Source organism: Pelodiscus sinensis, chromosome 16, assembly GCF_049634645.1.
Source record: "Pelodiscus sinensis isolate JC-2024 chromosome 16, ASM4963464v1, whole genome shotgun sequence".
Taxonomy (NCBI): domain Eukaryota; kingdom Metazoa; phylum Chordata; order Testudines; family Trionychidae; genus Pelodiscus; species Pelodiscus sinensis.
In genome coordinates, this window is record NC_134726.1 from 11,121,964 (window position 1) to 11,146,652 (window position 24,689).

The 24,689-nt window shown below is 48.6% G+C and overlaps 1 protein-coding gene across 2 annotated transcripts in view; it reads right to left on the minus strand.

Moving 5' to 3' along the window:
- The window catches only part of USP7 (ubiquitin specific peptidase 7), a 221,725-nt gene that overhangs the window by 157,432 nt on the left and 39,604 nt on the right, over positions 1 to 24,689 (minus strand). Inside the window, exon 1 of one of the 2 annotated variants that reach the window (XM_006124597.3) lies at positions 4,575 to 5,433. The exons of the other annotated variant lie outside the window; for it this stretch is intronic. Coding sequence (XP_006124659.2) covers positions 4,575 to 4,650 — 76 coding nt within the window. The 5' untranslated portion in view covers positions 4,651 to 5,433. Of the gene's footprint in view, positions 1 to 4,574; positions 5,434 to 24,689 lie in introns of those variants that run through there. 2 annotated transcript variants of the gene reach the window in all.

Consider the following 24,689-nt stretch of genomic DNA (forward strand, 5'->3'; position numbering starts at 1 on the left):
GGAGGGGTGCTTCAAAGCAGCAGTGCCATGTACAGCCTGGGACCAGACCCTGAGCTCCGTATGCCGCTGCAAAAAGCCACATGCAGCCTGGGGTCAGCTGGCAAGTCGTGAAGCCTGACACCCCACAGCCCCGTGGGGCTGTTGCTACACTTCAAAGGTGGAGGTGCCCTTATCGCCTAATTGATTAGTTGATGAAAATTAATCTACCCTACCACAGTCTACAATTGTATAAAGGGTGCTATCACCAAAGAGAGAAATTTACTTTCTATGATGTGCAACATAACTGGGGTAGTGAGCAGTAGTTAATATAAGAAAATGGAAACTACAACAGGAACACCTTCTAAATCAATTAGGCTGTAAAATAGTCTCTTAAGGGAAAGCATTGTATGGATTAATGTAATGGGCTATAAAAACATCAAGTACTTTGAGTATGCAATTTACCTTGGAAGCAAGTTATATAGTAGTAACATCAGAATCTTAGGATTTCCCTTTGCTATATGATTTTACAAAACTTTATCTAGAATTTAGTTTTAGAATTTAAAAAAAACAATAAGCCAAGCACTATTTGATGTCTTTACAACAGATACACAGAAAAGGTCAACATTTACTAAACTGCATTATTTTTTTTCCCACACAATTTCTACATTTAAAATATATAGCTCAGCAAGGAACCATACTGAATCACAATAAACATGGCTAAAATGTCAGCCACCATTGCCTCAAGAACATGTATAATGAAACCAACTCACAACATTGCACCATTCTGTTCAATATAATACAGCAAATGGGTTAGAATACGTACCCTATAGCCTTATAAATACTTACTCTTTATCAAGGCCTCCTTATTCCACTTCCATACTTTCTGACTAAATTACATCTTTCCTACCTTTAAAGTAAAAATATGTTTTTAGTATTTCTTTTTACAATCTGATCTTCCTGAATGTCTACCACTTCTGAAATTTACACTTTCTGGCCTATAAGATCAGATGTTAACTGGATCACAAAAGCAAGTAAGCAAGACTTCACCAAGTGTCACATTCAAACAGGCAAAAAAATAGTTCCACTGGTGCACAGCAAATAAGTGAGGACACTTCACATAATTCAAAAGTAAAAATGTGCATTCAGTTTTCTATCATACATTCTTCACATACTTCCTAAATCTAATCTGATCTCTCAATGGATAACTAGACTTAACATGCATAAGTGTGGAGATTTGAGAACTGTGTTGCATTAAATACATTTCTCAATTTCCGAATAATCTATTTCCTCTCCTCAAGAAAATATCTAAATCCATAAAAGGTTGAACACAGTTCTTTAAAGCAAAATAACTGAACACATAGAAGAAATTACATCTCCTACAGTAAAAAGGGATCAAGAGTACAGACTAAATGATCTAGTAGTGTACCTAAAATCATTGCCCATGAAAATCAGACACTCCAAAAATGTATACAATCTAAACTCTTAAGATTTCCATTAGCACAAGCAAATTCTCGTAAACAGATTAGTATATTCATATAATTCTGAATTATATTGGTGTGAATTTCACCAGCCTATGGAGGGCTTGAATACACTTCTGGAATACTGCTGTATTGAGACTTGAGAATTGTGATACATCCACACAATTTGTAAGCGGGAATGCTTAGTGTAAAGTTGTTGGGCTCACCAAAAGACTTCGGCTTACCTGTACAGAATTCTATTCTCTCTGCTTACAGGACTTAACCCTGCAACATACTGTACACCTTTCACATTCACTGGCTTTAATGGGTTTTGAAAGTCCTCAGCACACTACAGAATGCCCAGCACATTACAGGATGAAACCCATACAAATCAGAGAACCATTAAGCATTGTCAATACTCTAAGGGAACAGAAATGAATATTGAAAGCAAATCTGATAGCTGGAGGCTATTACACATTCTGATGGAAAACTCATATACAAGATGCTATGTTTATGCATAGACACAAATAGGTTTGAATGGGTATTTTTTTAAACCAATTCACCATGTGTGTCTCGATGTTACAAGCAAAAAAATCCACATATAGCAATTTGAGGACAGTCTTTGGTATATTTTTTAAACAAAGTCACTGAAATAGCATATAATGTGTTTCATCTAGGGATGCAACCAATTAACCAATGAGCAAAAGCTCACAGGCTAATGCTACAGACTACATGAATGCATCCCCCCATATCCCCTTGCCAGGAAATTTTTTAGCAGGCTGGCCAGCAGCCCAGCTCAGTCCTGGCTCACGCGGGGAGGGAGATGGGGACCTACCCCCACTACAGCTCTGCATTTAATGTGTATTAAGAGACAGGCGGGCAAGCAGCCCAGCTCAGTTCTGGCTCACGCTGGGTCTGGGAGCTCAGTCCTGCCATCCCTCCCCCAGATAGGGGCTGCTGCCACACCGCACTTGCTGCTTCTGTATCAGAGGCAGTAGCGTGGGATGACAAGCAGCTGGTCCATGAGGGGAGAGCTGGTTTTTAAACTAGTTCCCTTTGTGCTGCTGCCATGGAAAGGCAGCAGCATGGAGAGGCAGAGGGCTCCTTGGGAGTGGGGCCAGAGTGCACTAGCTGCCAGTCCCACCACCGGGGTCTATAGAATAGTCGAGTAACCGATAAGAATTCATGAGGTTAACTGACTATTTAGTTAACCAATATTTAACAACACCATCCCTAGCTTCATCTATGATACTGTGTATTAAAGTCTTAAGTTTAAAAAAGAAGGGTTTCACAGAATGCCTCTCTCATAAATAAATATAGTGAGTAGTGGCTAACTTCCAGTAAAATAGCTTTATTAATCATAGTGATAATTTGTTGTAGAAGATTCTAAGTTTGCTAAAACAATTGTTGATATTTCTCAACTAATCTAGTTTCTGATAACTGTCCTTTGTGAATGTAGGTATTCATATCAACATGATTAACACCTTTTAAGCAGTACTGAGGTGAATTCATATGTTTGATCAGCAAGACAAAATACCATTAATATAAATAATACAAAGAGTTTAGGGTAGTATGACTGGAATTCATTATTTGTTTCTGGTAAGGTGTTTACACATCTCCTATAATAGCAACACGATGTGTTCTCCCAATACAATGTCAGATTAAGAGATTCTTACACACCCAAATGAATAAAAAGTACGGTTGACTTTATCCTAAACAGGGCCGTTTGAAGTTACAGGTCTGGGTTAAAGTGCAAGACTCGAAATGTAGTAACCTCTTCCTTCCCCCCCCCCCCACCCCAAAACACCTAGACCAACGGCATGACTGTGCAAGATCAGGATCTCCTGAATACGTGAGAGCTACACATGGCCACAGAAACCAGCGCTAGGCCCGGTCCTGATGCCTTTTCTGTAAATAACCCTCAGATCAGTGCCCCAATTAAAAATGGCGAGCATCTCGCGTGGCAGGCTGTGTGCAGATACAATGGAAGGGCTGCAAGGCAAAACCTTGCCGCGCGGCTCTCAGAGTCAACACCGAAGAGGGGGGCGGGGAAGGCGACTACAGAAATACAGGGGCCGGATCCACTCGGAGGAAAATAAAGCTGAGAGGCACTACTAAAGTCTACTCTGAGAAAGCAATCTGTAAAACCACGCATCGCGAGGCCCGATGACCCTCCCTCGCACCCCCCCCCTCCCCCAAATTCATCGCTCACCTACTGGGAAAAGAATCAATCGAGAAAAAACACAAACCTTCGCACCCCTTCTAGCAGCCCATTCAGGAGTCACAGCCGCATCGCTACTAGGAACCTCTCCCCTCCCATATACAGCTCAATTCCAACAGGATCAGCCCCTCTCCCGTTAAAATAATCTCATAGGCCTAGGAAGAAAGCTTCCACTTTAGGGTCACGCACCTCCGAGAGCACAGCTCCTTATCATCCCAATCTCCAGCCCCTCCTTTGCAGACAGCACAGAATGAGTCCTAACTCGGCCGAGGTTTTACAAAAGAGCCATCTCCTTATTAACTGGGCTCTGGACCATCAATGCTCTCCTCTTCTCCCCCCCCCCCCATTAAACCCCATTTACAGAGAACATATCTGCCTGAGTGTCACGGCCGCCCACCAAATCAAACCTTTACTTCAGTCGGGAAACCCTGCCCCCTTTTCGAGAGGCCCCGGACATTACTCTCAGCCTTATGGCAGATGTGTGCCCCAAATTTTCCTCCCTGAATATATTCGCGTTCAGCTATCCCCTCCAATGTCTCTCAGCCCCATGTACAGACACTACAGCCCTCTCAGTCATAGTTTCCATGCACTAAACTTTCCCTAATTCCCCCCTTCACGGGAGTACAGATAATGCCTCCACCGCGCCCCCGGGGAGTCCTCGCTTCCAGGTGTCTCGCAGGCCGGGCCATCAGCTCTGCTCCATTCCCCCCGGTCTCGCGTGCAGGGAAGAAGAGGGGACCCCAGAGGGGGCGTGTTAGGTAGGGAAGAAGCCTGAGCCGATTACCTAAAACCAGGGAGTTTGGAGCTGTTGTGGGGTGACAGTAAAGGGAATGGGAGCGAGCCCGGGTCCCCGGAGGCGGAAGGTGCCTTCAGGGAAGCCGGGGCCGCCTGCGCTGCCTGCTCTAGCCCCTCTTTACCTTCCATCTCCATGTCCTCGGGCTCGCTCAGCTGCTGCTCCCCGGGCTTCTGGTGCTGCTGCTGGTGGTGGTTCATGTCGGGCTGAGGCTCTGGCTCCGCGGCGGCTGCCTGGGCCTTTCCTGCAGAGGGCTGCAGGCCTGTGGTGGGAGGGCAGAGAGCGGAGGGGCGGCGGGGCCTGGGCAGCGGCGGGGCCTGGGCACCAGCCTCGGGGGGCTGCGGCTGGGCTCCAGCGGGCAGGGAGCGGGCGGCCGGAGGAGGCAGCGAGACGCGCACGTATTTGCTCGCTATTCGCCCAATCTCGGCGGCGGCACCGGTCGGGGGAAGCGGGTGGGAAGGAGGGAACCTGCCGGGCGCGGCGGCTTCCTCGGGGGCCGGGAGATCAGGAGTTAGGGCCCGGCGCTTCCCCCTCCCCCGCCGGGTGTCCCTGCTGCGGTGAGAGTTGGGGAGGCGCCGCGAGCCCCCGGCTCCCCAGGAAGCCTCTCACTCGAGGCTGGGGCCCTGCTCCCGGCCTGCAGGCCTCCCTGCTGCCTGCGCCCGGCTCGCCGCTGCAGCTGCTGCTCCGCCGCCGCCGCCTCTATGGGGAGCGTAGCAGGCGCCAGGGCTTCTCTCTGCCTCTCTCTCTGTCTCTCAAAATGGCGGCCGCGGTAGCGCCGTGAAATGTCACATCCGCATGGGGGGCAGCGGCGCTCAGCCAGCCGGGGAGGGGGAGCAACGCTGGGCCGCCGCCGCCGCCACAGGAGGCTGGAGTGGAGGGGAGGAGTTACACGGGCTCCATCCAGCCCGACGTGCTGCACCGCCCGCTTCCTCCCAAAGCCTTTGCCCGGGAGAGCCTCCTCTCAGCGGGCCCTTTGCTAGGAGCTAGTCTCCCGGAGAGAGGCCCCGCTCCACCCAACACCCCTGCCCGCGCAGCCTGCCCCTCCACGAGCCTGCTGGCTTCTTCCCGGGGCCCTGGTCCCAGTCAGGGCCTGCCTTCGGGGAGAGACCCTGTCTGGCTGCTCCTTGACAGAACCTCTTGTGGCATTGCTCTAGGGAATATGCGGCTCCCTCCCCAGGCCTTTGCAAGGAGCCTCTGCTCATGGCCCTTGTCAGAGACCACCTCCAGCCCTCTCTCTGGCATGGTGGGGGATAAGGCCTGACACAAGAAAGCTGCTGTATTTGATAAGAAGGAATCTGGCTTGTCTCTTCTCTTTTAGCTTTACCTTCTAGAAAGAAACTTCAGAGGGGTAGCCAAGTTAGTCTGTACACAGTAAACTTAAAAAACAACAAATGGTCAGGTAGCACTTTATAAACTAACACAAGGGCTGTGTCTAGACTGGCCAGTTTTTCCGGAAAATCAGCCATTTTTCCGGAAAAACTTGCCAGCTGTCTACACTGGCCACTTGAATTTCCGCAAAAGCACTGACGATCTCATGTAAGATTGTCAGTGTTCTTGTGGAAATACTATGCTGCTCCCGTTCAGGCAAAAGTCCTTTTGCGCAAAAGTTTAGTGCAAAAGGGTCAGAGTAGACAGCCCAGATTTGTTTTCCGCAAAAAAGCCCTGATCGCAAAAATGGCGATTGGGGCTTTTTTTGCGGAAAAGCACGTCTAGATTGGCACGGATGCTTTTCCGCAAAAAGTGCTTTTGCGGAAAAGCATCCGTGCCAATCTAATCACTCTGTTCTGAAAATGCTTTTAACGGAAAACTTTTCCATTCAAAACATTTCCGGAAAATCACGCCAATCTAGATGTAGCCAACATGTAGATGGTTTCATGTGCTTTCGTAGGCACAGTCTACTTCTTCAGATGACCAGAGTTTTGAGTTTAGGATGTGCAGACCCAAAATAAATGGAGAAGGGAGAGTCGGAAAGGGGAAAAAAAGGAATGGGGTGGGAAATGAGCAGAGGGTATGAAAATATCAAAGGGAAGACCAAATAGGCAGAACTGGTAACCTATGAGCACCTAAAGATTGGATAGTTAAAAGAAGCAGATAAGGCTCATAGGATAGCAATTGGAGAGGAAGGGTACTCATGCAAGAATCTATGCAGGCAAAGAGCTGTTGGCACCTTCATTGAATGTTAGGTTGATAATGTTCCAGCCATCCCTCATCTCGATTGAGGCCATCAGTGTGAGAATTGAATTTGTGGATGAATTGTAATTCCAACACCTCTGTGTATTTGGCTAGTGGAATTGGTTTGTGACAAGACAGCCACTCGAAGAACTTTTAAAGAGTGATTAGTAGATTGAAGTTTTCCCCAACAGGCTTCTGTATGTTCCCTTTATGTATATCTGATTTGTATCCATTGATTCTTTCCCATAGGGACTGTCCAGTTTGTCCAATATATATATTTATATATATATATAGCAGTGGGGCATTGCTGGCATTTGATGGCATAGATCAAATTACTGGATGTGTAGTTAAATTATCTGATTTGGTAGCATATGTTGTTGGCTCCAGTGATGAATGTGCTTGTATAGATATGTGGACAGAGCTGGCACCGCGGCTGATCTATGCCATCATATGCCAGCAATGCTCCACTGCAACCAGTTACCAGTTCTGCCTATTTGGTTTTCCCTTTGATATTTTCATACCCTCTGCTCCTTGTTTCCCTCCTCTTTCCATCTTTTCCCCTTCTCCCCTATTTATTTTGGGTCTGCACATCCTAAACTCAAAACTCTGGTCATCTGAAGAAGTGGACTGTGCCCACGAAAGCTTGTGATACATGTTTTGTTAGTCTATTAAGTGATACCAGACCATTTGTTGGTTTTTAACTTCTAGAAAGAGACATTGCTGAGCAATTCATAGAATCATAGAGCTGGAAGAGACCTCAGGAAGTCATCAAATCCAGCCCCCTGCCCAAGGCAGGACCAGTCCCAACTAAATCAATCCAACCAGAGCTTTGTCATGTCTCCTGCCAATTATTTCATTGTCCACATCCCCCCAGATCCATCCATGTGTTTCACAAGTGTTCAGAAACATCCATACCAGTCTGGAGAAGAGGCATTAGAAGCAGATAAAAGGGGGTATGACTAGGTGGTATTAAAGAGATTGCTGGGAGATGCAATTTCACAGTCTCCTCTAAGGACATAGTTCTGTCTTTTGTTTCTTCTAAGGAAAGCACTTTGGGCAACCTAGCTTTAGATGGCTTTAAGAGCTAGAAAATCTACTGTAGGGAGTAACCTTGTACTGCAAGGGGTGAATTGGATGGTCTAAATCAGGGGTTGGGATCCTTTTTTGGGTTGAGGATGCTGACCCACAGAATAATCAGTGAGAGGCTGCACACAAGTGAGAAGCAATGTGAGAAGCTCCTGACTGAAAAGGAATAAGACACTCTTCACATTCCCCTCACACACCAGAACATAGGGGGCCCAGGCTAGTAGATTTTGTGTGCTTCAGCCCTGTGGAGCACCAGCACAGGCTCCCCAATGGCCTGAGGTTCCCCGCTCCTGGTCTAAATGGTCTTTTCCTCTTCTGATGTTTACTGTTCCAATTTATAAAATGAGTGAATCAAAACAATCTTTTGGTGGCAAATCCAACTCCTTTATCTGAGCTTTAGAGGGCCCCTTTCTAGCAGAAATGATTGGCCATAAATGATTATTTGGATTTAGGGGATTTTGAGGAGTTGTCAATCTATGGAGCCCTGTTCAATAGCACTTCAGGGGTAGCAAGAAGAAGGACATGTATGAGGACTGGGTGTTGGAGGACCAGGGATGAGGCCAGAAGAACTGCTTTTATGCATATCTCACCCTGCAGAGTGAAGAAGAGATGGTTTAGGTCCCTCAGAAACTAGCCTCTTGAGCAGCTCAACTACCCAAAACAAAAAACCAAACTTGGGATGAGGGGAAGGAGTCCTCACCTTCCCTTGCACCCCAAACCTTGTACATGTACTACTTCAGGTACAGAAAACAGGAAGTCTGCCAAACAGTCACTGGGGCCACTGAATGATCAAGAGCTTTCAAAGAAGACAAGGCAGTTTTTTATTTGTTTGTTTGTTTTGCATTTGTCTTCACTGCAGAGGATGGTAGGGGGGGGGGTTCTCCACCTGATCCATTGTTTTAGGTGATATATCTGAGGAACTGTCCCAAATTCAGGTCTCCATTGAAGTGGTTTTGAGACAAATTGATAAATTAAATGGGAGTAAGTTATCAGGACCAGATGGTATTCACCCAAAAGCTCAGATGGAACTCACATATGAAATTGCAAAAGTATTAACTGTGGTATGTAACTTATTACTTAAATCAGTCTCTGTGTCTGATGATTGGAGGATAGCTGATGTAATGATGATTTTTTAAAAAGGCTCCAGAGGTGATCAGAGCAACTATCGGTCCCAGTTTGTGCCACTCCTAGGACACTGTGACTCTGCTATTTAAATGTAATAAGAGTCTGCCAGGTTAGTTCCTGAGTGTGGCACGAGTCCTTATCTACTAATCATGTAGTGAATGGAAATTCCATCGACTACTCAAATTAGTCAATTAAATTATAGTTAACATCCTTCTTTTAGACTTGTGGATAATTCTCTGAAAACATCCTGTAAGTGTGCAGCAGCAGTCAAAAAAGTGTATAATATTAGGAACCATTAGGAAAGGGATAGCTATGAAGAAAGAAAATATTATAATGATACTATATATATCCACAGTGTATGTAGTATAGTATAGAGTCTATACTTTGAACACTGCATGCGCATGTGATTGCCCCATCTCAAAAAAAGATATATTAGAATTGGAAAAGACACAGAAGTAAAATAAAAATGATTAGAGATATGAAACAGCTTTCATATTAGGAGAGATAGGACTGTTCATCTTAGAAAATAGGTGACTAATGGGGAATAATGATAAAATCTTTAATGCTGTGGAAAAGGTGAATAGGGAAGCGTTATTTATCTCTTTACAACACACAAGAACCAGAGGCACCACATGAAAACACTCAGCAGGTTTAAAACAAACAAAAGGAAGTACTTCTTCACACAATGCACAATCAGCCTGTGGATGCCAATGGAGATACTGTGAAGGCCAAAAGTATAATTCAATTTAGAAAGAAAATGAATATGTTCCTTGAGGTTAGGTCCACGTATGGCTATTGACTACGATGGTCAAGGATGTAACTCAATAACCTGGGACTGGATGACAGGGAATGGAACACTTGATAATTGCCCTGATCTCTTTGAAGCGTCTGGCAATGACCTCCATTGAAAGAGAGGATAGTGGTCTAGATTTGCTATTGGTTTGACACAGTATGGCATTCTTACTCAACACTCAAGTTTTCTCCTGTCATAGAATCATAGAGCTGGAAGAGTGGTAGAAATGTAGCCGTGTTAGTCTGGTGTAGCTGAAACAAAATACAGGTCTATGTAGCACTTTAAAGACTAACAAGATGGTTTATTAGATGATGAGCTTTCGTGGGCCAGACCCACTTCCTCAGATCAAATAATGGAAGAAAATAGTCACAACCATATATACCAAAGGATACAATTTAAAAAAAAAATGAACACACATGAAAAGGACAAATCACATTACAGAACAGAAGGGGGATGTGGGGGAGGGGGGGGAGGAGGAAGGTGAATGCCAGTGAGTTAATGATATTAGAGGTGGGGAAGGGGAGATGTCTGTGAGTTAATAGAATTAGAGGTGATAATGGGGGAAGCTATCTTTGTAATGGGTAAGATAGCTGGGGTCTTTGTTAAGTCCCGTGCGGAGAGTGTCGAATTTTAGCATGAATGCCAGTTCAGAGGATTCCCTTTCAAGTGCAGATTTGAATGTCTTCTGAAGTAGGATGCAGGTTAGCAGGTCATTCAGACAGTGTCCTTTCTGATTGAAATGACAAGCAACTGTTTTTTCTTTGTGATCCTGTCTAATGTCTGTTTTGTGGGCATTGATTCTTTGGCGAAGTGTCTGAGACGTTTGTCCAATGTACATAGCAGACGGACACTTTCGGCACATGATAGCATAGATTATATTTCTGGAGGCGCAGGAATATGTATTCTTGATCTTATAACTCACTTGGTTAGGCCCAATAATGGTGTCAGCAGAGTGAATATGTGGACAAAGCTGGCAGCGGGGTTTGTTGCAAGGGAAAGTACCAGGGTTGGTATTAGTGTGGTATGTCCTGTGGTTGTTGGTAAGAATCATCTTGAGGTTAGGTGGTTGTCTATAGGAGACTATAGGTCTGTCTCCCAGAGCTTCTTGGAGTTTAGTGTCCTGTTCCAGTATAGGCTGTAATCTATTGATAATGTGTTGGACAGGTTTAAGTTGGGAGCTGTAGGTGATGACAAGTGGTGTTCTATTGTTAGTTTTCTTGGGTCTGTCTTGTAGTAGATGGTTTCTAGGTATTCGTTTGGCTCTTTCAATTTGCTTTTTTATTTCTCCGGGTGGGTAGTTGAGGTTTATAAATGCTTGGTAGAGATCCTGAAGTTTCTGGTCTCTGTCTGTGGGATTAGAGCAGATGCGGTTGTATCGAAGGGCTTGGCTATAGCTGATGGATCGTATGGTGTGTTCTGGATGGGAGCTGGAAGCATGTAGGTAACTGTATGAGTCAGTGGGTTTTCTGTAGAGGGTGGTGTCTAATTTTCCATTGTTGATTTGTACTGTGGTCTGAGGAAGTGGGTCTGGCCCACGAAAGCTCATCATCTAATAAACCATCTTGTTAGTCTTTAAAGTGCTACATAGACCTGTATTTCGTTAGAGCTGGAAGAGACCTCGTAAGGTCATCAAGTCCAGTCCCTTGCCCTAGGCAGGACCAATCCCAACTAAATCAACCCTGCCAGGGCTTTGTCAAGCCGAGACTTAAACACCGCTAGGGATGGAGACTCCACTACTTCCATAGGTAACCCATTCCAGTGCTTCACCATTCTCCTAATGAAATAGTTTTTATTATCATCCAACCTGGACCTCTCCCACTGCAACTTGAGACTATTGTTCCTTGTTCTGCCATCCGTCACTACTGAGAACAGCCTCTCTCCATCCTCTTTGGAACCTCCCTTCAGGAAGTTGAAGGCTGCTATCAAATCCCCCCTCACTCTTCGCTTCTGCAGACTAAACAGACCCAACTCCCTCAGGCTCTCCTCGTAGGTCATATGCTCCAGCCCCCTAATCATTTTGGTTGCCCTCCGCTGGACCCTCTCCAGTGTGTACACATCCTTTTTGTTCCGGGGGGGCCAGAACTGGACACAATACTCCAGACGTGGCCTCACAAGAGCTGAATAAAGGGGAATAATCACATCTCTGGATCTGCTGGCAATGCTCTTCCTAATGCACCCTAATATGCCATTAGCCTTCTTGGCTACAAGAGCACACTGTTGACTCATATCCAGTTTCTCATCCACTGTAACCCCCAGGTCCTTTTCTGCAGAACTACTACTTAGCTGGTTGCTCCCCAGCCTGTAGCAATGCTTGGGATTTTTCCCTCTCAAGTACAGGACTCTGCACTTGTCCTTGTTAAACCTCATCAGATTTCTTGTGGCCCAATCCTCCAATTTGTGTAAGTCTCTCTGAACCCTATCTTTGCTCTTGAGTGTATCTACCTAGCTTAGTGTCATCTGCAAAATTGCTGAGGGTGCAATCCATCCCTTCATCCAGGTCATTAATAAAGATATTGAACAAAACCGGTCCTAGAACCGAACCTTGGGGCACTCCGCTAGAAATCGACTGCCATCCTAACATCGAGCCTATGATCACTACCTGTCAGGCCCGACCTTCTAGCCAGCTTTCTATCCATCGTACTGTCCATTTATCCAATCCACATTCCCTTAACTTGCTGGCAAGAGTATTGTGGGAGACTGTATCAAAAGCCTTGCTAAAGTCAAGTTATATCACATCCACTGACTTTCCCATGTCTACAGAGCCAGTACCTCCTCATAGAAGCTAATCAGATTGGTCAGGCACGACTTGTGAATCCATGCTGACTATTCTTGATCACTTTCCTCTCTTCTAGATGCCTCAAAATGGATTCCTTAAGGATCCCTTCCATGATTTTTCCAGGGACCGAGGTAAGACTGACCAACCTATAGTTCTCTGGATCATCCTTCTTCCCTTTTTTGAAGATGGGCACTACATTTGTCTTTTTCCAATCATCCAGGATCTCTCCCGATCTCCACGACTTTTCAAAGATAATAGCCAAAGGTTCCTCAATGATATTTGCCAACTCCCTCAGTACCCTTGGATGCATTAAGTCCGGACCCATGGATTTGTGTACGTTTAGCTTTTCTAAATAGTTCCTAACCTGTTCTTTACCCACTAAGGGCTGTCCATCTTCATCCCATCTTGCATCACTTAGCGCATTAGTTCAGAAACTGACCTTGTCCGTGAAGACAAAGGCAAAGAAAGCATTGAGTACTTCAGCTTTCCCCACATCATCTGTCACTAGGTTACCTCCTTCATCCTGTAGGGGCTCCACACCCTCTCTTATCACCTTCTTCTTGCTAACATGCCTGTAGAAATCTTTCTTGTTATCCTTCACATCCTTTGCCAGTCGCAATTCCAATTGTGCTTTCGCCTTCCTGATAACCCCCTGGCATTCTCAAGCTAAACATGTATACCCCTCCCTGGTCATTTGTCCAAGTTTCCACTTTTTGTAAGCTCCGTTTTTGTGCTTAAGTTCACCAAGGATTTCTCCCATAAGGCAATCTGGTTTCCTACCATGTTTGCTTCTCTTGCCACGGATCACGATGGTTTCTTTCTGTGCCTTCAATAAGGCTTCTTTAAAATACTGCCAGCTCTCCTGGACTCCTTTCCCCTTCATGTTAGCATCCCAGGGGATTCTGCCCATCAGGTCTCTGAGGGAGTCAAAGTGTGCTTTTCTGAAGTCCAAGGTGTGTATTTTACTACTCTCTTTTCTTCCTTTGGTCAGGATCCTGAAATCTACCATCTCATGCTCACTGCTTCCCAGGTTTTCACCCACCTCTACTTCCCCTATTAGTTCCTCCCTGTTTGTGAGAAGCAGGTCAAGGTGTGCATGGCCCCTGGTCGGATCCTTCAGCACTTGTACCAAGAAGTTATCCCCAACGTTCTCCAAAAAATTCCTGGATTGCCTGTGTACTGCCATATTGGTCTCCCAACAGATATCAGGGTGATTAAAGTCCCCCATGAGAACCAGGGCCTGCAATCTGGAAGCTTCTCTTAGTTGTCCAAAGAAAGCCTCATCTACCTCATCCACCTGATTCGGTGGCCTATAGTAGACACCAACCACAACATCACTGCTGTTGTTTGCACCTCTAAACTTAACCCATAGACTCTCAACAGGCTTTTCTCCCTCTATATTCTGGAATTCAGAGCAATCAAAGTGCTCTCTTACATATAATGCAATTCCTCCTCCTTTTCTCTCCTGCCTGTTCTTCTTGAACAGTTTATACCCTTTCATGACAGCGCTCCAGTCATGAGAGTCATCCTACCAAGTCTCTGTTATCCCAATTAAATCATATTTCTTGGACTGAGCCAGGGCCTCCAATTCTTCCTGTTTGTTGCCCAGGCTTCTCGCATTGGTGTACAAACACCTCAGAAAACCAGTTGATCACCCTACCTTTTCCATTCGAATCAGGGGTCCTCCTTTGTTACTCGTTCCTCTTTGCAGTACTTCCCGGTATTCAACTTTCCCACTTCCCTCAGGGTTTTGGTCACCATCCCCGAACGAACCTAGTTTAAAGCCCTCCTCTCTAGGTTCGCAAGCCTGCCCGCGAAGATGCTCCTTCCTCACTTTGTTGGGTGGATCCTGTCTCTTCCTAACAATCCCTGTGCCCAGAACAGAGTCCCATGGTCGAAGAAACCAAAGCCCTTTCTCTGACAGCACCTGCGTAACCACGCATTTACTTCTTCAGTTTGACAATCCCTGCTCAGTCCTTTCCCTTCAACAGAGAGGATGGACAAGAACACCACTTGTTGCTCCGAATTCTTTGATCCTTCTTCCCAGTGCTACATAATCTGCAGTAACCCGCTCAAGGTCATTCTTGACCGTATTGTTAGTTCCCACATGGAGAAGCAGGAAGGGGTAGAGATCCGATGTGGCTGGGCTTGAGTTGAATAATTGAGGTTTAGTGTTTCATACACTGTTTTAAAAGCAATACTTAAACTATTTGGCAGTTGGCTTTGTCCAGAAATAGATTCCAACTCTCTCTGTCATGCACACCCCTCCCCTGAGACACACACACTTATTTCCAAACATCAATTTAGGGAAAATATTTTCAGATTTATCTTAATATCTACTCAGGTGAAAGCATACCTTGAAAGTCTATACATTTGGGCTATGTCTAGACTGGCATGATTTTCCGCAAATGCTTTTAACGGAAAAGTTTTTCTGTTAAAAGCATTTGCAGAAAAGAGCGTCTAGATTGGCACGGACACTTTTCTGCAAAACCACTTTTTGCAGAAAATCGTGCGTGCCAATCTAGACGCAGTTTTGCACAAGAAAGCCCCGATCGCCATTTTCGCAATCGGGGCTTTTTTGCGCAAAACAATACTGCGTTGTCTACACTGGCTCTCTTGCGCAAAAGCATTTGCACGAGAGGGCTTTTGCCCGAACGGGAGCAGAATAGTATTTCTACAAGAACATTGACAATCTTACATGAGATCGTCAGTGTTCTTGCGGAAATTCAAGCGGCCAGTGTAGACAGCTGGCAAGTTTTTCCGGAAAAGCAGCTGCTTTTGTGGAAAAACTTGCCAGTCTAGATGCAGCCTTGGAGTCAGGCTCACAGGAAGGAGTTTTAAGAGGGAGCCCCTAAATAATTCTTAGGCTATGTTTACACTGCAGACTTCTTGCGCAAAAACTTGCGGAGCATCTACACTGCACGCGCTATCTTGCCAAGAAAATTTACAGTAAAGATTCGGAAGAGAGGGCTTCTTACACAAGACTTCTGATGCTTTGTATGAGGAATAAGCATTCTCGCACAAGCACTCTTGCGCGAGAAGGTAGTTTGGACGGGCTGTAGGGAGTTTTTGTGCAAGAACTGGCCTCCAGGAAAAAACACAGGTGGCTGCTTGGATGCTAACTATCTGCACTCACAGCTTGCTACTTCCTGCTTCCAGACCCCCTCTTAAAGGCCCAGGCACCCTGCAGACGCTGCGTGGCAGCAGCACCACTTCCAGTGCAGCTCCACCCTCTGCATGCTGCATCTCCGCAGGCATGTCTGTCCCTGAGCCACCCCGAGAGCCTGCACCCCCATCCCAGGAGCCACCCCAGGGCTCCCAGCAGTCTTGGAGGGGCACCAAGCGGTGCCCCCCATGCTGGACCAGAGCTGAGGTGGAGGCCCTCCTGGACCTGTGGGGGCAGGAGGAAGCCCTCCAAGGCCCCTGGTCCCAGTGTAGTAACACTGACATATTTGGCTGCATGGCCCAAGCACTGGCAGACCAGGGACATCCAGCCCAGACTCTGGAACAGATCCGGGCCAAAGTGAAGGAGCTGCGCCTGGCCTATATGAGGGCCAATGGGGGAGGGGGATGGGGAGGAGGAGCCGACACCTGCCCCCACTACGAGCCCCTGCACGCCATCCTGGGGGAGATGACGGTCGAAGAGCCCTCGCCCATGGTGGACACTGGTCTGCGCACCCCGGTGGTCAGGCCACCTGATCTGAAGGAGGAGGGCGATCTAATCACCACCTCTGAGGACGAGGGAGAGGACCACCCGCCTGCCCATCTTCACCCTCCATCTGGAGCAGCCAGAACATCTCCCGAGCCTCGTCCGAGACCAGCGACAGATCCTCCAGTGAGTGTAGCGGTTCTCACTCGCAAAGGGCAGGGGAGGTGGGTGCCCAAGGGGGAGTCACTTGGGCAGTCAGTCCCAGCCACATGCCGTGCAGCAGTACTCAGCACGTGCAACCTCGAGCAGCCTGACTGTGTGGAACGTGGATGTGACAGGCAGCTCCAGGACACGCCTGGAGACCTGCTGCTCTCACACTTCCTGGCCAGGATAGGAAGGGGGAATGCTGGCTGGAAGCAGCCACACCCCAAGGGCGCAGGCCACACCCCATACATCCTGAAGGGTGCCGCACTCAGACAACATGCAGCCATGCCTGCCCGTGACACACAACAGCTGCTCCTGGGAAAAGTGCAGCGAACCACCCCTATGAGTGTGGCCCCCACAGAGCCCCCAGGCTGCTCCTCACCCTTCTGCTGCCCCTGCAGAAATCCCCCCACTGCGGCCACACACTTCCCTGAGCAACTTGTCCGAGGGTTGGAGGGAGGAGGAGCGGGGAAGCAGGCAGCCTGGGCCTCTGGCCCACCTAGTCTTGTTGCAGGGACAGTACACTCCAGGTAACCCAGTCTCCGTCACTGAGGAAGTCAATTGACAGTAGTCCGAGAACCCAAACCTCATCTGCCACACTTGCTCCCATACAATGTGGATGTGTACTCAAACATGACTACAGCATCATCGTGTATGCTCACAGTGAAAAGAGTAGAAGCCATGGGGAGGGAGTGTACACAGTGCTAGACAGACAGACGCAGCATGCCAAGTGGCTAGGACACAGACAAGGGGTCTTCATTCACAGTGATGTGTCCCAGTGTTAGAATCCATGGAGGATCACTTCACTCCAGGAGTTTTAACTAGTCCTTATGTAAAAACATGCAGGTATCGGTTGGGCCCAAGTCACAGTTTGTGGTGTAACGTTAGAGTCATGGAGGAGGGGATGGGGCTCAGGGACACTGTGTGCAGGGCTGACTGACCGCTTCGCCGTCTTCTGTGTTCTCTGCAGCGGGACCAGCTGGGAGCGAGGGACCATCCAGCCCTGCGCCGCCAGCACTGAGGATGCAGGGACCAGCCAGTGGGCCAGGCAGCATGACCAGCTCCTCCAACAGCACGTGCAGATCGTGGAGCGGATGGAGGAGGCAGTCAGCACTAAGGGTATGTCTACACTACAGAGTTAGTTCGAACTAACTTTCATAGGCGCTACACTAGCGCTCCGCTAGTTCGAACTTAATTCGAACTAGCAGAGCGCTTAGTTCGAACTAGTAAAACCTCATTTTACGAGGATTAAGCCTAGTTCGAACTAGCTAGTTCGAATTAAGGGGTGTGTAGCCCCTTAGTTCGAACTATGGGAGGCTAGCCCTCCCCAGCTTTCCCTGGTGGCCACTCTGGACAATACCAGGGAAACTCGTATGCCACCCTCTCGGCCCCAGACCCCTTAAAGGGGCACGGGCTGGCTACAGTGCCCGTGCCAGGTGCAAGCCTGCCAGCACCCAGCCAGCAGACCCTGCACCTGGCACGGATCGAGCCAGCCACCCGTTGCCCCCCAGCCCTCCCCCTCTTCCCGGGACCAGGCTGGCAGCTCCTGGGAGCTTGCCTGGGACCGCAAAAGGTGGGCACCCGCCTGGGCTAGTGCGGACATCGTGGACCTTGTCCACGATCTCCGCACTATGCACAGGAAAGTGGCCATCTAGGGCAGGAGAGCTGCCAGCCTGGCCACCCAGGAGCAGGTGTGCATGAAAATAAAGGAGGTCCACTGAGACCCACGACCCTGAGCCCTGAGCTTACAATGGCCGTCCTGGGTCAGACCAAAGGTTCATCTAGCCCAGTAGCCTGTCTGCCGACAGCGGCCAACCCTAGGGACCCTGGAGAGGATGGACCAAAGACAGTGACCAAGCCATTTGTCTCGTGCCATCCCTCTCCAGCCTTCCACAAACCTTGGGCAGGGACACCACTCCTACCACCTGGCTAATAGCACTCCATGGACCCAACCTCCATGACTTGATCTCACTTCCCTTTAAACTCTGTTCTAGTTCTAGCCTTCACAGCCTCCTGCAGCAAGGAGTTCCACAGGCTGACTCTTTGCTTTGTGAAGAACAACTTTCTGTTACTAGTTTGAAGCCTGCTACCCATTCCTTTCCTTTGGTATCCTCTAGTCCTTCTTTATGGGAACTAATGAAGAACTTTTCTGTATGTACCCTCTCCACCCAACTCCTGCTTTTGGAGACCTCTATCCTGTCCCCCCTCCGTCTCCTCTTTTCTAAGCTGAAAAGTCCCAGTCTCTTTAGCCTCTCTTCATATGGGACCTGTTCCCAACCCCCGATCATTTTAGTTGCCCTCGCCTCTCCCAGCCTCTCTTCCCCTCTCAGACCTCCTTTTCCCAGTCTCCCTCAGTTTTGGTCAATAAAGACAGATTCCATTTTTGAACACAATTGTCCTTTATTTTGTACATCAAGAAGAGGGGCTAGGGAAGGGAAAGTGGAAGGAGGTGAGGGAGGAATGGGGTACGAGCCCCCGATGGGGAGAACTGGGCTGGCTTTGCGGGCTTCTGGGTGGAAGCTCTCTTGCAGCCCCCCAATTGCCCCCTCTCCCCAGATGGCAGCCTGCAGCAAGTGCAGCCGGTCTGATGGCCAAGTGCTGTGATGTGCCCAGTGTGGGCACTCCGGGCACTCCAAGCCAGGACTGCTTTGCAAGCGGGGCACCCCTGAGAACTGTCTGTCCGGGGTGGGGGTCGGGTCCCTTTAAGCGCAGCCCCCGGCTAGCCTGAGACAGCATCTCCACGCTCTAAGTCCTCCTCTGATGCCCTGCCGGCACTGCTTCTGGCCATCCTTAAGCCTGGTTCAGGGTCCACTTAATGTGGACATGTTAGTTCGAATTAGCAAAACGCTAATTCGAACTAGGTTTTAGTTCTAGATGCGTTAATTCGAACTAAGCTAATTCGAACTAGGTTTTAGTTCTAGATGCGTTAATTCGAACTAAGCTAATTCGAACTAGGTTTTAGTTCTAGATGCGTTAGTTAATTCGAACTAAGCTAATTCGAACTAATTCGAACTAAGTTAGTTTGAATTAGCGCTGTAGTGTAGACGTACCCTACTATCCAGGCCGATATGCAGTGGTGGCAGCAGGTGTGGGGGCAGTTTCTAAAGCACTGTGACAGGATGTGTGACAGCATATCCACCCTGACATCACACATCTGCCATGCTGACCACTATGGCCTGGCCTTGCCCTATCCTGCCACCCTCCCTGCCGTGCCCCTCCCCGCTGTGCCCATGACCCCCTCCTGCTGCCCCCCCCCGCCATGCCCATACCCCCTCCTGCTGTCCCTGTGCTGCCCATCTCCCCGTGCTGCCTGCCCCAACCTAGCCTGAAGGGCACCGAGGCCTCCGCCCCTCCTAGCACCCTCCACCCCTCCTAGCACTAACTCCCCTCCCAGTTCAGAGCCCCCTCCCACTGCCCACCCTTCCTCCCCCCAGTGTAGATAATACAGTTTATTTTTTGGTGAACAAAGTTGTATTTATTGGGAAGTGAGGGAAGGGGGGGAGGGAAGGGTTGGAGATGGGAGGGGAATGTGAACGCAAGACAGAGGCGACCTACTGTGGTGCCTGGTAGAAAATCTCCCTGAGGGCCTCTCGATGTGCCTGCTGGATGGCAGCTGTCTGGGGCTGCTCGAACGCCCAGCCCTTGCCTGCCATCCACCCCAGGAGAAAGACATCCCCCTTCTGCTCCACAATGTTGTGCAGCACACAACATGCTGCGACCACCTCCACGATGTTCTGTTTGCCCATGTCGAGATGGGTGAGCAGAGAACAGAATCTCGCCTTCAGCCGGCCAAAAGCACACTCCACCTGGTTGTAGGCCTGGTTCAGGTAAAGCTTGAAACCTTCCTAGCTGGGGTTCATGCGTTCGGTGTACGGCCACATCAACGATGGCATCAGGGGGTAGGCTGCGTCCCTCACGATGCACAGTGGCATGATGACATCCCCAACCATCAATTCCTGCTGGAGGAAGCAAGTGCCCGCTTCCAGCCTGCAAAACAGGCTGGAGTTTCTTAGGGTGCGGGCGTCATGTGCCCTGCCCAACCACCCCACATAAATGTCCGTGAAGTGGTCATGGTAGTCCATGATGGCCTGGAGCACCATGGAAAAGTACCCCTTGCAGTTGACAAAGTGAGCCGCTCGGTGCTCTGGTGCTTGGATGGGGATGTGGGTCCCATCCACGGCTCCCCCGCAGATGGGGAACCCCAGGGTAACGAAGCCAGCCATGGTTGCATCTACGTCACACAGGTGGATGACCCTCTTGAGCAGGCTGTCGTTGATAGCTCTGACAACCTGCAGAAGGGCACACAGACACACAGGAAACACACAGAATGAGACAGGGCGGGTGCACGAGCCCTTGGGGGGAGGTGTCTGCCTCCCTCTGATGCCCCCTGTCCCCAAAAACGCCAGGGCCCCCATGGCCCAGAGGTCCCCCCCACCAGCAGGCCTATGTGAGGGAGGGACGGCACAAGCCCCTGGGTGATGGGGCTTCCCCCACACCCATTGCTACCCCGCCAGCCTGGACTCTTCCCTTCCCCTGGGCAGGGATTGCAGCCCTCCAGAGGGCCTTACCTGCATCAAGATGGCATCCACTGTGGACTTGCCCACCCCGAACTGGTGTGCCACCAAGCGGTAGGTGTCCGGGGTGGCCAGCTTCCACAGGGTGATGACGACCCTCTTGTTCATGGGGATGGCGAGTCGCAACTGGGTGTTGCATCTCCGGAGCGCAGGGGTGAGCCAGGCACTTGCTCCAGGAACGTCTGCTTCCACATCCTGAAGTTCTGAAGCCACTGCTGGTCATCCCATTGCTCCAGGGCCAGCCAGTCCCACCAGTCAGGACTGGTGTTGAATCTCCAGTATCGCCTCTCCATGGTGGGGTAGGGATGCTACAACGAAGCCACCGCATCCAAGGAGAGGGACTCCAGATTGAGCTCGGCATTGAGCTCCTGCAGGAATAGCATGGCAGCATAGAGCAGCAGCTGCACTCACTCCAAAATGGCCATGTGGGGCCAGAGAGGCACAGGGCCACCTCTGGCTCCATGGCACAAGAGGATGAAGTGAAAAGTCCCCAAAGGCACTGAGGCAAAAGCTGTGGTGTCCAAAGAGGCTGTGGGCAACCACATCAGGCACTGGTACAGCTTTCAGTCCCTACAAGAGGTCCCAAAGCATGAAGCAGCAGAGAAACAGCTGTCCAGGGAGATCCCTTTAAGCAGGGTTTCAGCACCTGCCCCCGGAAAGTACGTACTTTTGCCCTGTCCTAAGTGGTTCTGAGGGGGAGGTCTTTGCACAAGAGCATCTCGCCAATGTGAACACTCTCTTGTGCAAAAGCACATCGCTTTTGCAATGTGCTTTCAGCAGTGTGGATGCGCTCTTGCGTAAGAACTTTTGCTCAAGAACTCTTGCGCAAAACAGTTCTTGCACAAGAAGCCTGCAGTGTAGACATAGCCTCAATGTTTTAATCTGTCCCCAACTTTAATAGTTTACAGAAAGTTATTTGTTACTGTCACCGTTCCCCATCTGTGCTCTCCAGAAACCAAAGATACCAATGACTTCCAGTCCCACCTACCAAAACTTTCATTAGCACAGATTTTTGACACTTTTGTTTCTCCATTGACTCTTAATACAAGAAACACAGTTATCTTATACTCATGTGATTGAACGAGTATCTGTTAGGAAACAAGGTCCAAAAGAAAGGAAAAAACAACCCACTATATTAAAAAGACAATCAACTTCTCATAATTCCTTATAAAGAAGTAAAAATGATTTTAAAAATTGCCCTCCACATATGTTAACTTCTCTGGATCTGTGCTGTTTCAAGATAACCACTGTTCTTTGAAGCTAAGCATTTCAACCAACATGCCTTTGCTCCTCCTTCTGCAGAGATATTTGGAGGGTACACTATGTAATTACTGAAAATCTTTAATGAAAAGAGGAGAGGTCAGGTGACATTTTACATTTTCTTTAGATGTTACTATCTCCCATTGTTCTACAGAAGCAAGAAGAAATACAAAATAGACCTACAGAAAGCATTGTGGGAGTTATGGGACAAGGGGCAGGAATTTTCCTGTTAAATGGGAAGTGGCTACCCTATCTATATCACTAGTTTAATAAGACTGAATATCACAGTTCAGTGCCATCCACCTGAAGAGACTCCTCTTAATTTAAAATGAGTGGTTTCTTTAGAGAACTATGGCTTACAGATTCAAAATACAATCTATCCTAAAACATCCTGTACTTTTATGAAAAATTTAAGTGAAAATAGACCCTTTATGTTTTATAAACATACCTATGAAGAGTCAATCTATAAGAAAGAAATCTTAATACTGATATCTAGAAGGAGATCAATTCAAAGCAATTGCATGTAATCATTTCAAATGCATTTATGAAATAATTGAGCAGAAAGGGCTTGGTTTTTGTTTGTTTGTTTTTTGAGGTTTTTTTGGTTCCGTTTCAAATAACCTAGGGTACGTCTACACTACAGCGCTAGTTCGAACTAACTTAGTTCGAATTAGTTAATTCGAACTAAGCTAGTTCGAACTAACGCATCTAGAACTAAAAACTAGTTCGAACTAGCGTTTTGCTAGTTCGAACTAGTAAGTCCACATTGAGTGGACTCTGAACAGGGCTTAATGATGGCCGGAAGCAGTGCCGGCAGGGCATAAAAGGAGGACTTAGAGCATGGAGATGCTGTCTCAGGCTAGCCGAGGGCTGCGCTTAAAGGGTCCCGACCCCCACCCCGGACACACAGTTCTAAGGGGTGCCCCGCTTGCAAAGAAGTTCTGGCTTGGAGTGCCCTGAGTGCCCACACTGGGCACATCACACCACTCGGCCATCAGCCCGGCTGCACTTGCCGCAGGCTGCCATCTGGGGAGAGGGAGTAATTGGGGGGCTGCAGGAGAGCTTCCACCCCCAGAAGCCCGCAGAGCCAGCCCAGTCCTCCCCATCGGGGGCTCGTACCCCATTCCTCCCTCACCTCCTTCCACTTGCCCTTCCCTAGCCCCCCTTCTTATTGATGTACAAAATAAAGATAACGTTTCTTCCAACATTGACTCTGTCTTTATTGAACAAAACTGGGGGAGACTGGGAAAAGGAGGTGGGAGAGGGGAAGAGAAAGGCTGGGAGAGGGGAGGGCAACTAACATGATCAGGGGTTGGGAACAGGTCCCAGATGAAGAGAGGCTACAGAGAAAAGAGGAGATGGAGCGGGGACAGGATAGAGGTCTCTAAAAGCAGGATTTGGGTGGAGAGGGTGCATTCAGAAAAGTTCTTCCTGAGTTCCCATAAAGAAGGACTAGAGGACACCAAAGGAAAGGAATGGGTAGCAGGCTTGAAACTAGTAAGAGAAAGTTGTTGTTCTTGACAAAGCAAATAGTTAACCTGTGGAACTCCTTGCTGCAGGAGGCTGTGAAGGCTACAACTAGAACAGAGTTGAAAGGGAAGTGAGATCAAGTCATGGAGGTTGGGTCCATGGAGTCCTATTAGCCAGAGGGTAGGAGTGGTATCCCTGCCCAAAGTTTGTGGAAGGCTGGAGAGGGATGGCACGAGACAAATGGCTTGGTCATTGTCTTCGGTCCATCCCCTCCAGGGTCCCTAGGGTTGGCCGCTGTTGGCAGACAGGCTACTGGGCTAGATGGACCTTTGGTCTGACCCAGTACGGCCATTGTAAGCTCAGGGCTCAGTGTCGGGGGTCTCAGTGGACCCCCTTGATTTTCATGCACACCTGGTCCTGGGTGGCCAGGCTGGCAGCTCTCCTGCCCTAGACGGCCACTTTCCTGTGCCTAGTGCGGAGATCGTGGACGAGGTCCACGATGTCCGCACTAGCCCAGGAAGGTGCCCGCCTCTTGCGGTCCAGGGCAAGCTCCTGGGAGCCGCCAGCCTGGTCCCGGCAAGAGGGGGTGGGCTGGGGGGCATCGGGTGGGTGGCTCTGTGCCGTGCCAGGTGCAGGGTCTGCTAGCTGGGTGCTGGCAGGCTTGCACCTGGCACGGGCACCGTAGCCAGCCCGTGCCCCTTTAAGGGGTCCGGGGCCGGGAGGGGGGCATAGAGTTTCCCTGGTGTTGGCCAGAGTGGCCACCAGGGAAACCTGGGGAGGGCTAGCCTCCCACTAGTTCGAACTAAAGGGCTACACAGCCCTTAGTTCGAACTAGCTAGTTCGAACTAGGCGTTAGTCCTCGTAAAATGAGGTTTACCTAGTTCGAACTAAGCGCTCCGCTAGTTCGATTCAAATTCGAACTAGCGGAGCGCTAGTGTAGCGCATAGGAAAGTTAGTTCGAACTAACGTCCGTTAGTTCGAACTAACTTTCTAGTGTAGACATACCCCTAGGGATTAAGATTTGACTTTTTTCTACATGTGGAGTACTAATAATAAATTGACCAAGATAACTTGAAGTCCACAGTTCAACAACATATACAAACCCATCTTATCCACCTGATGGTCATTCA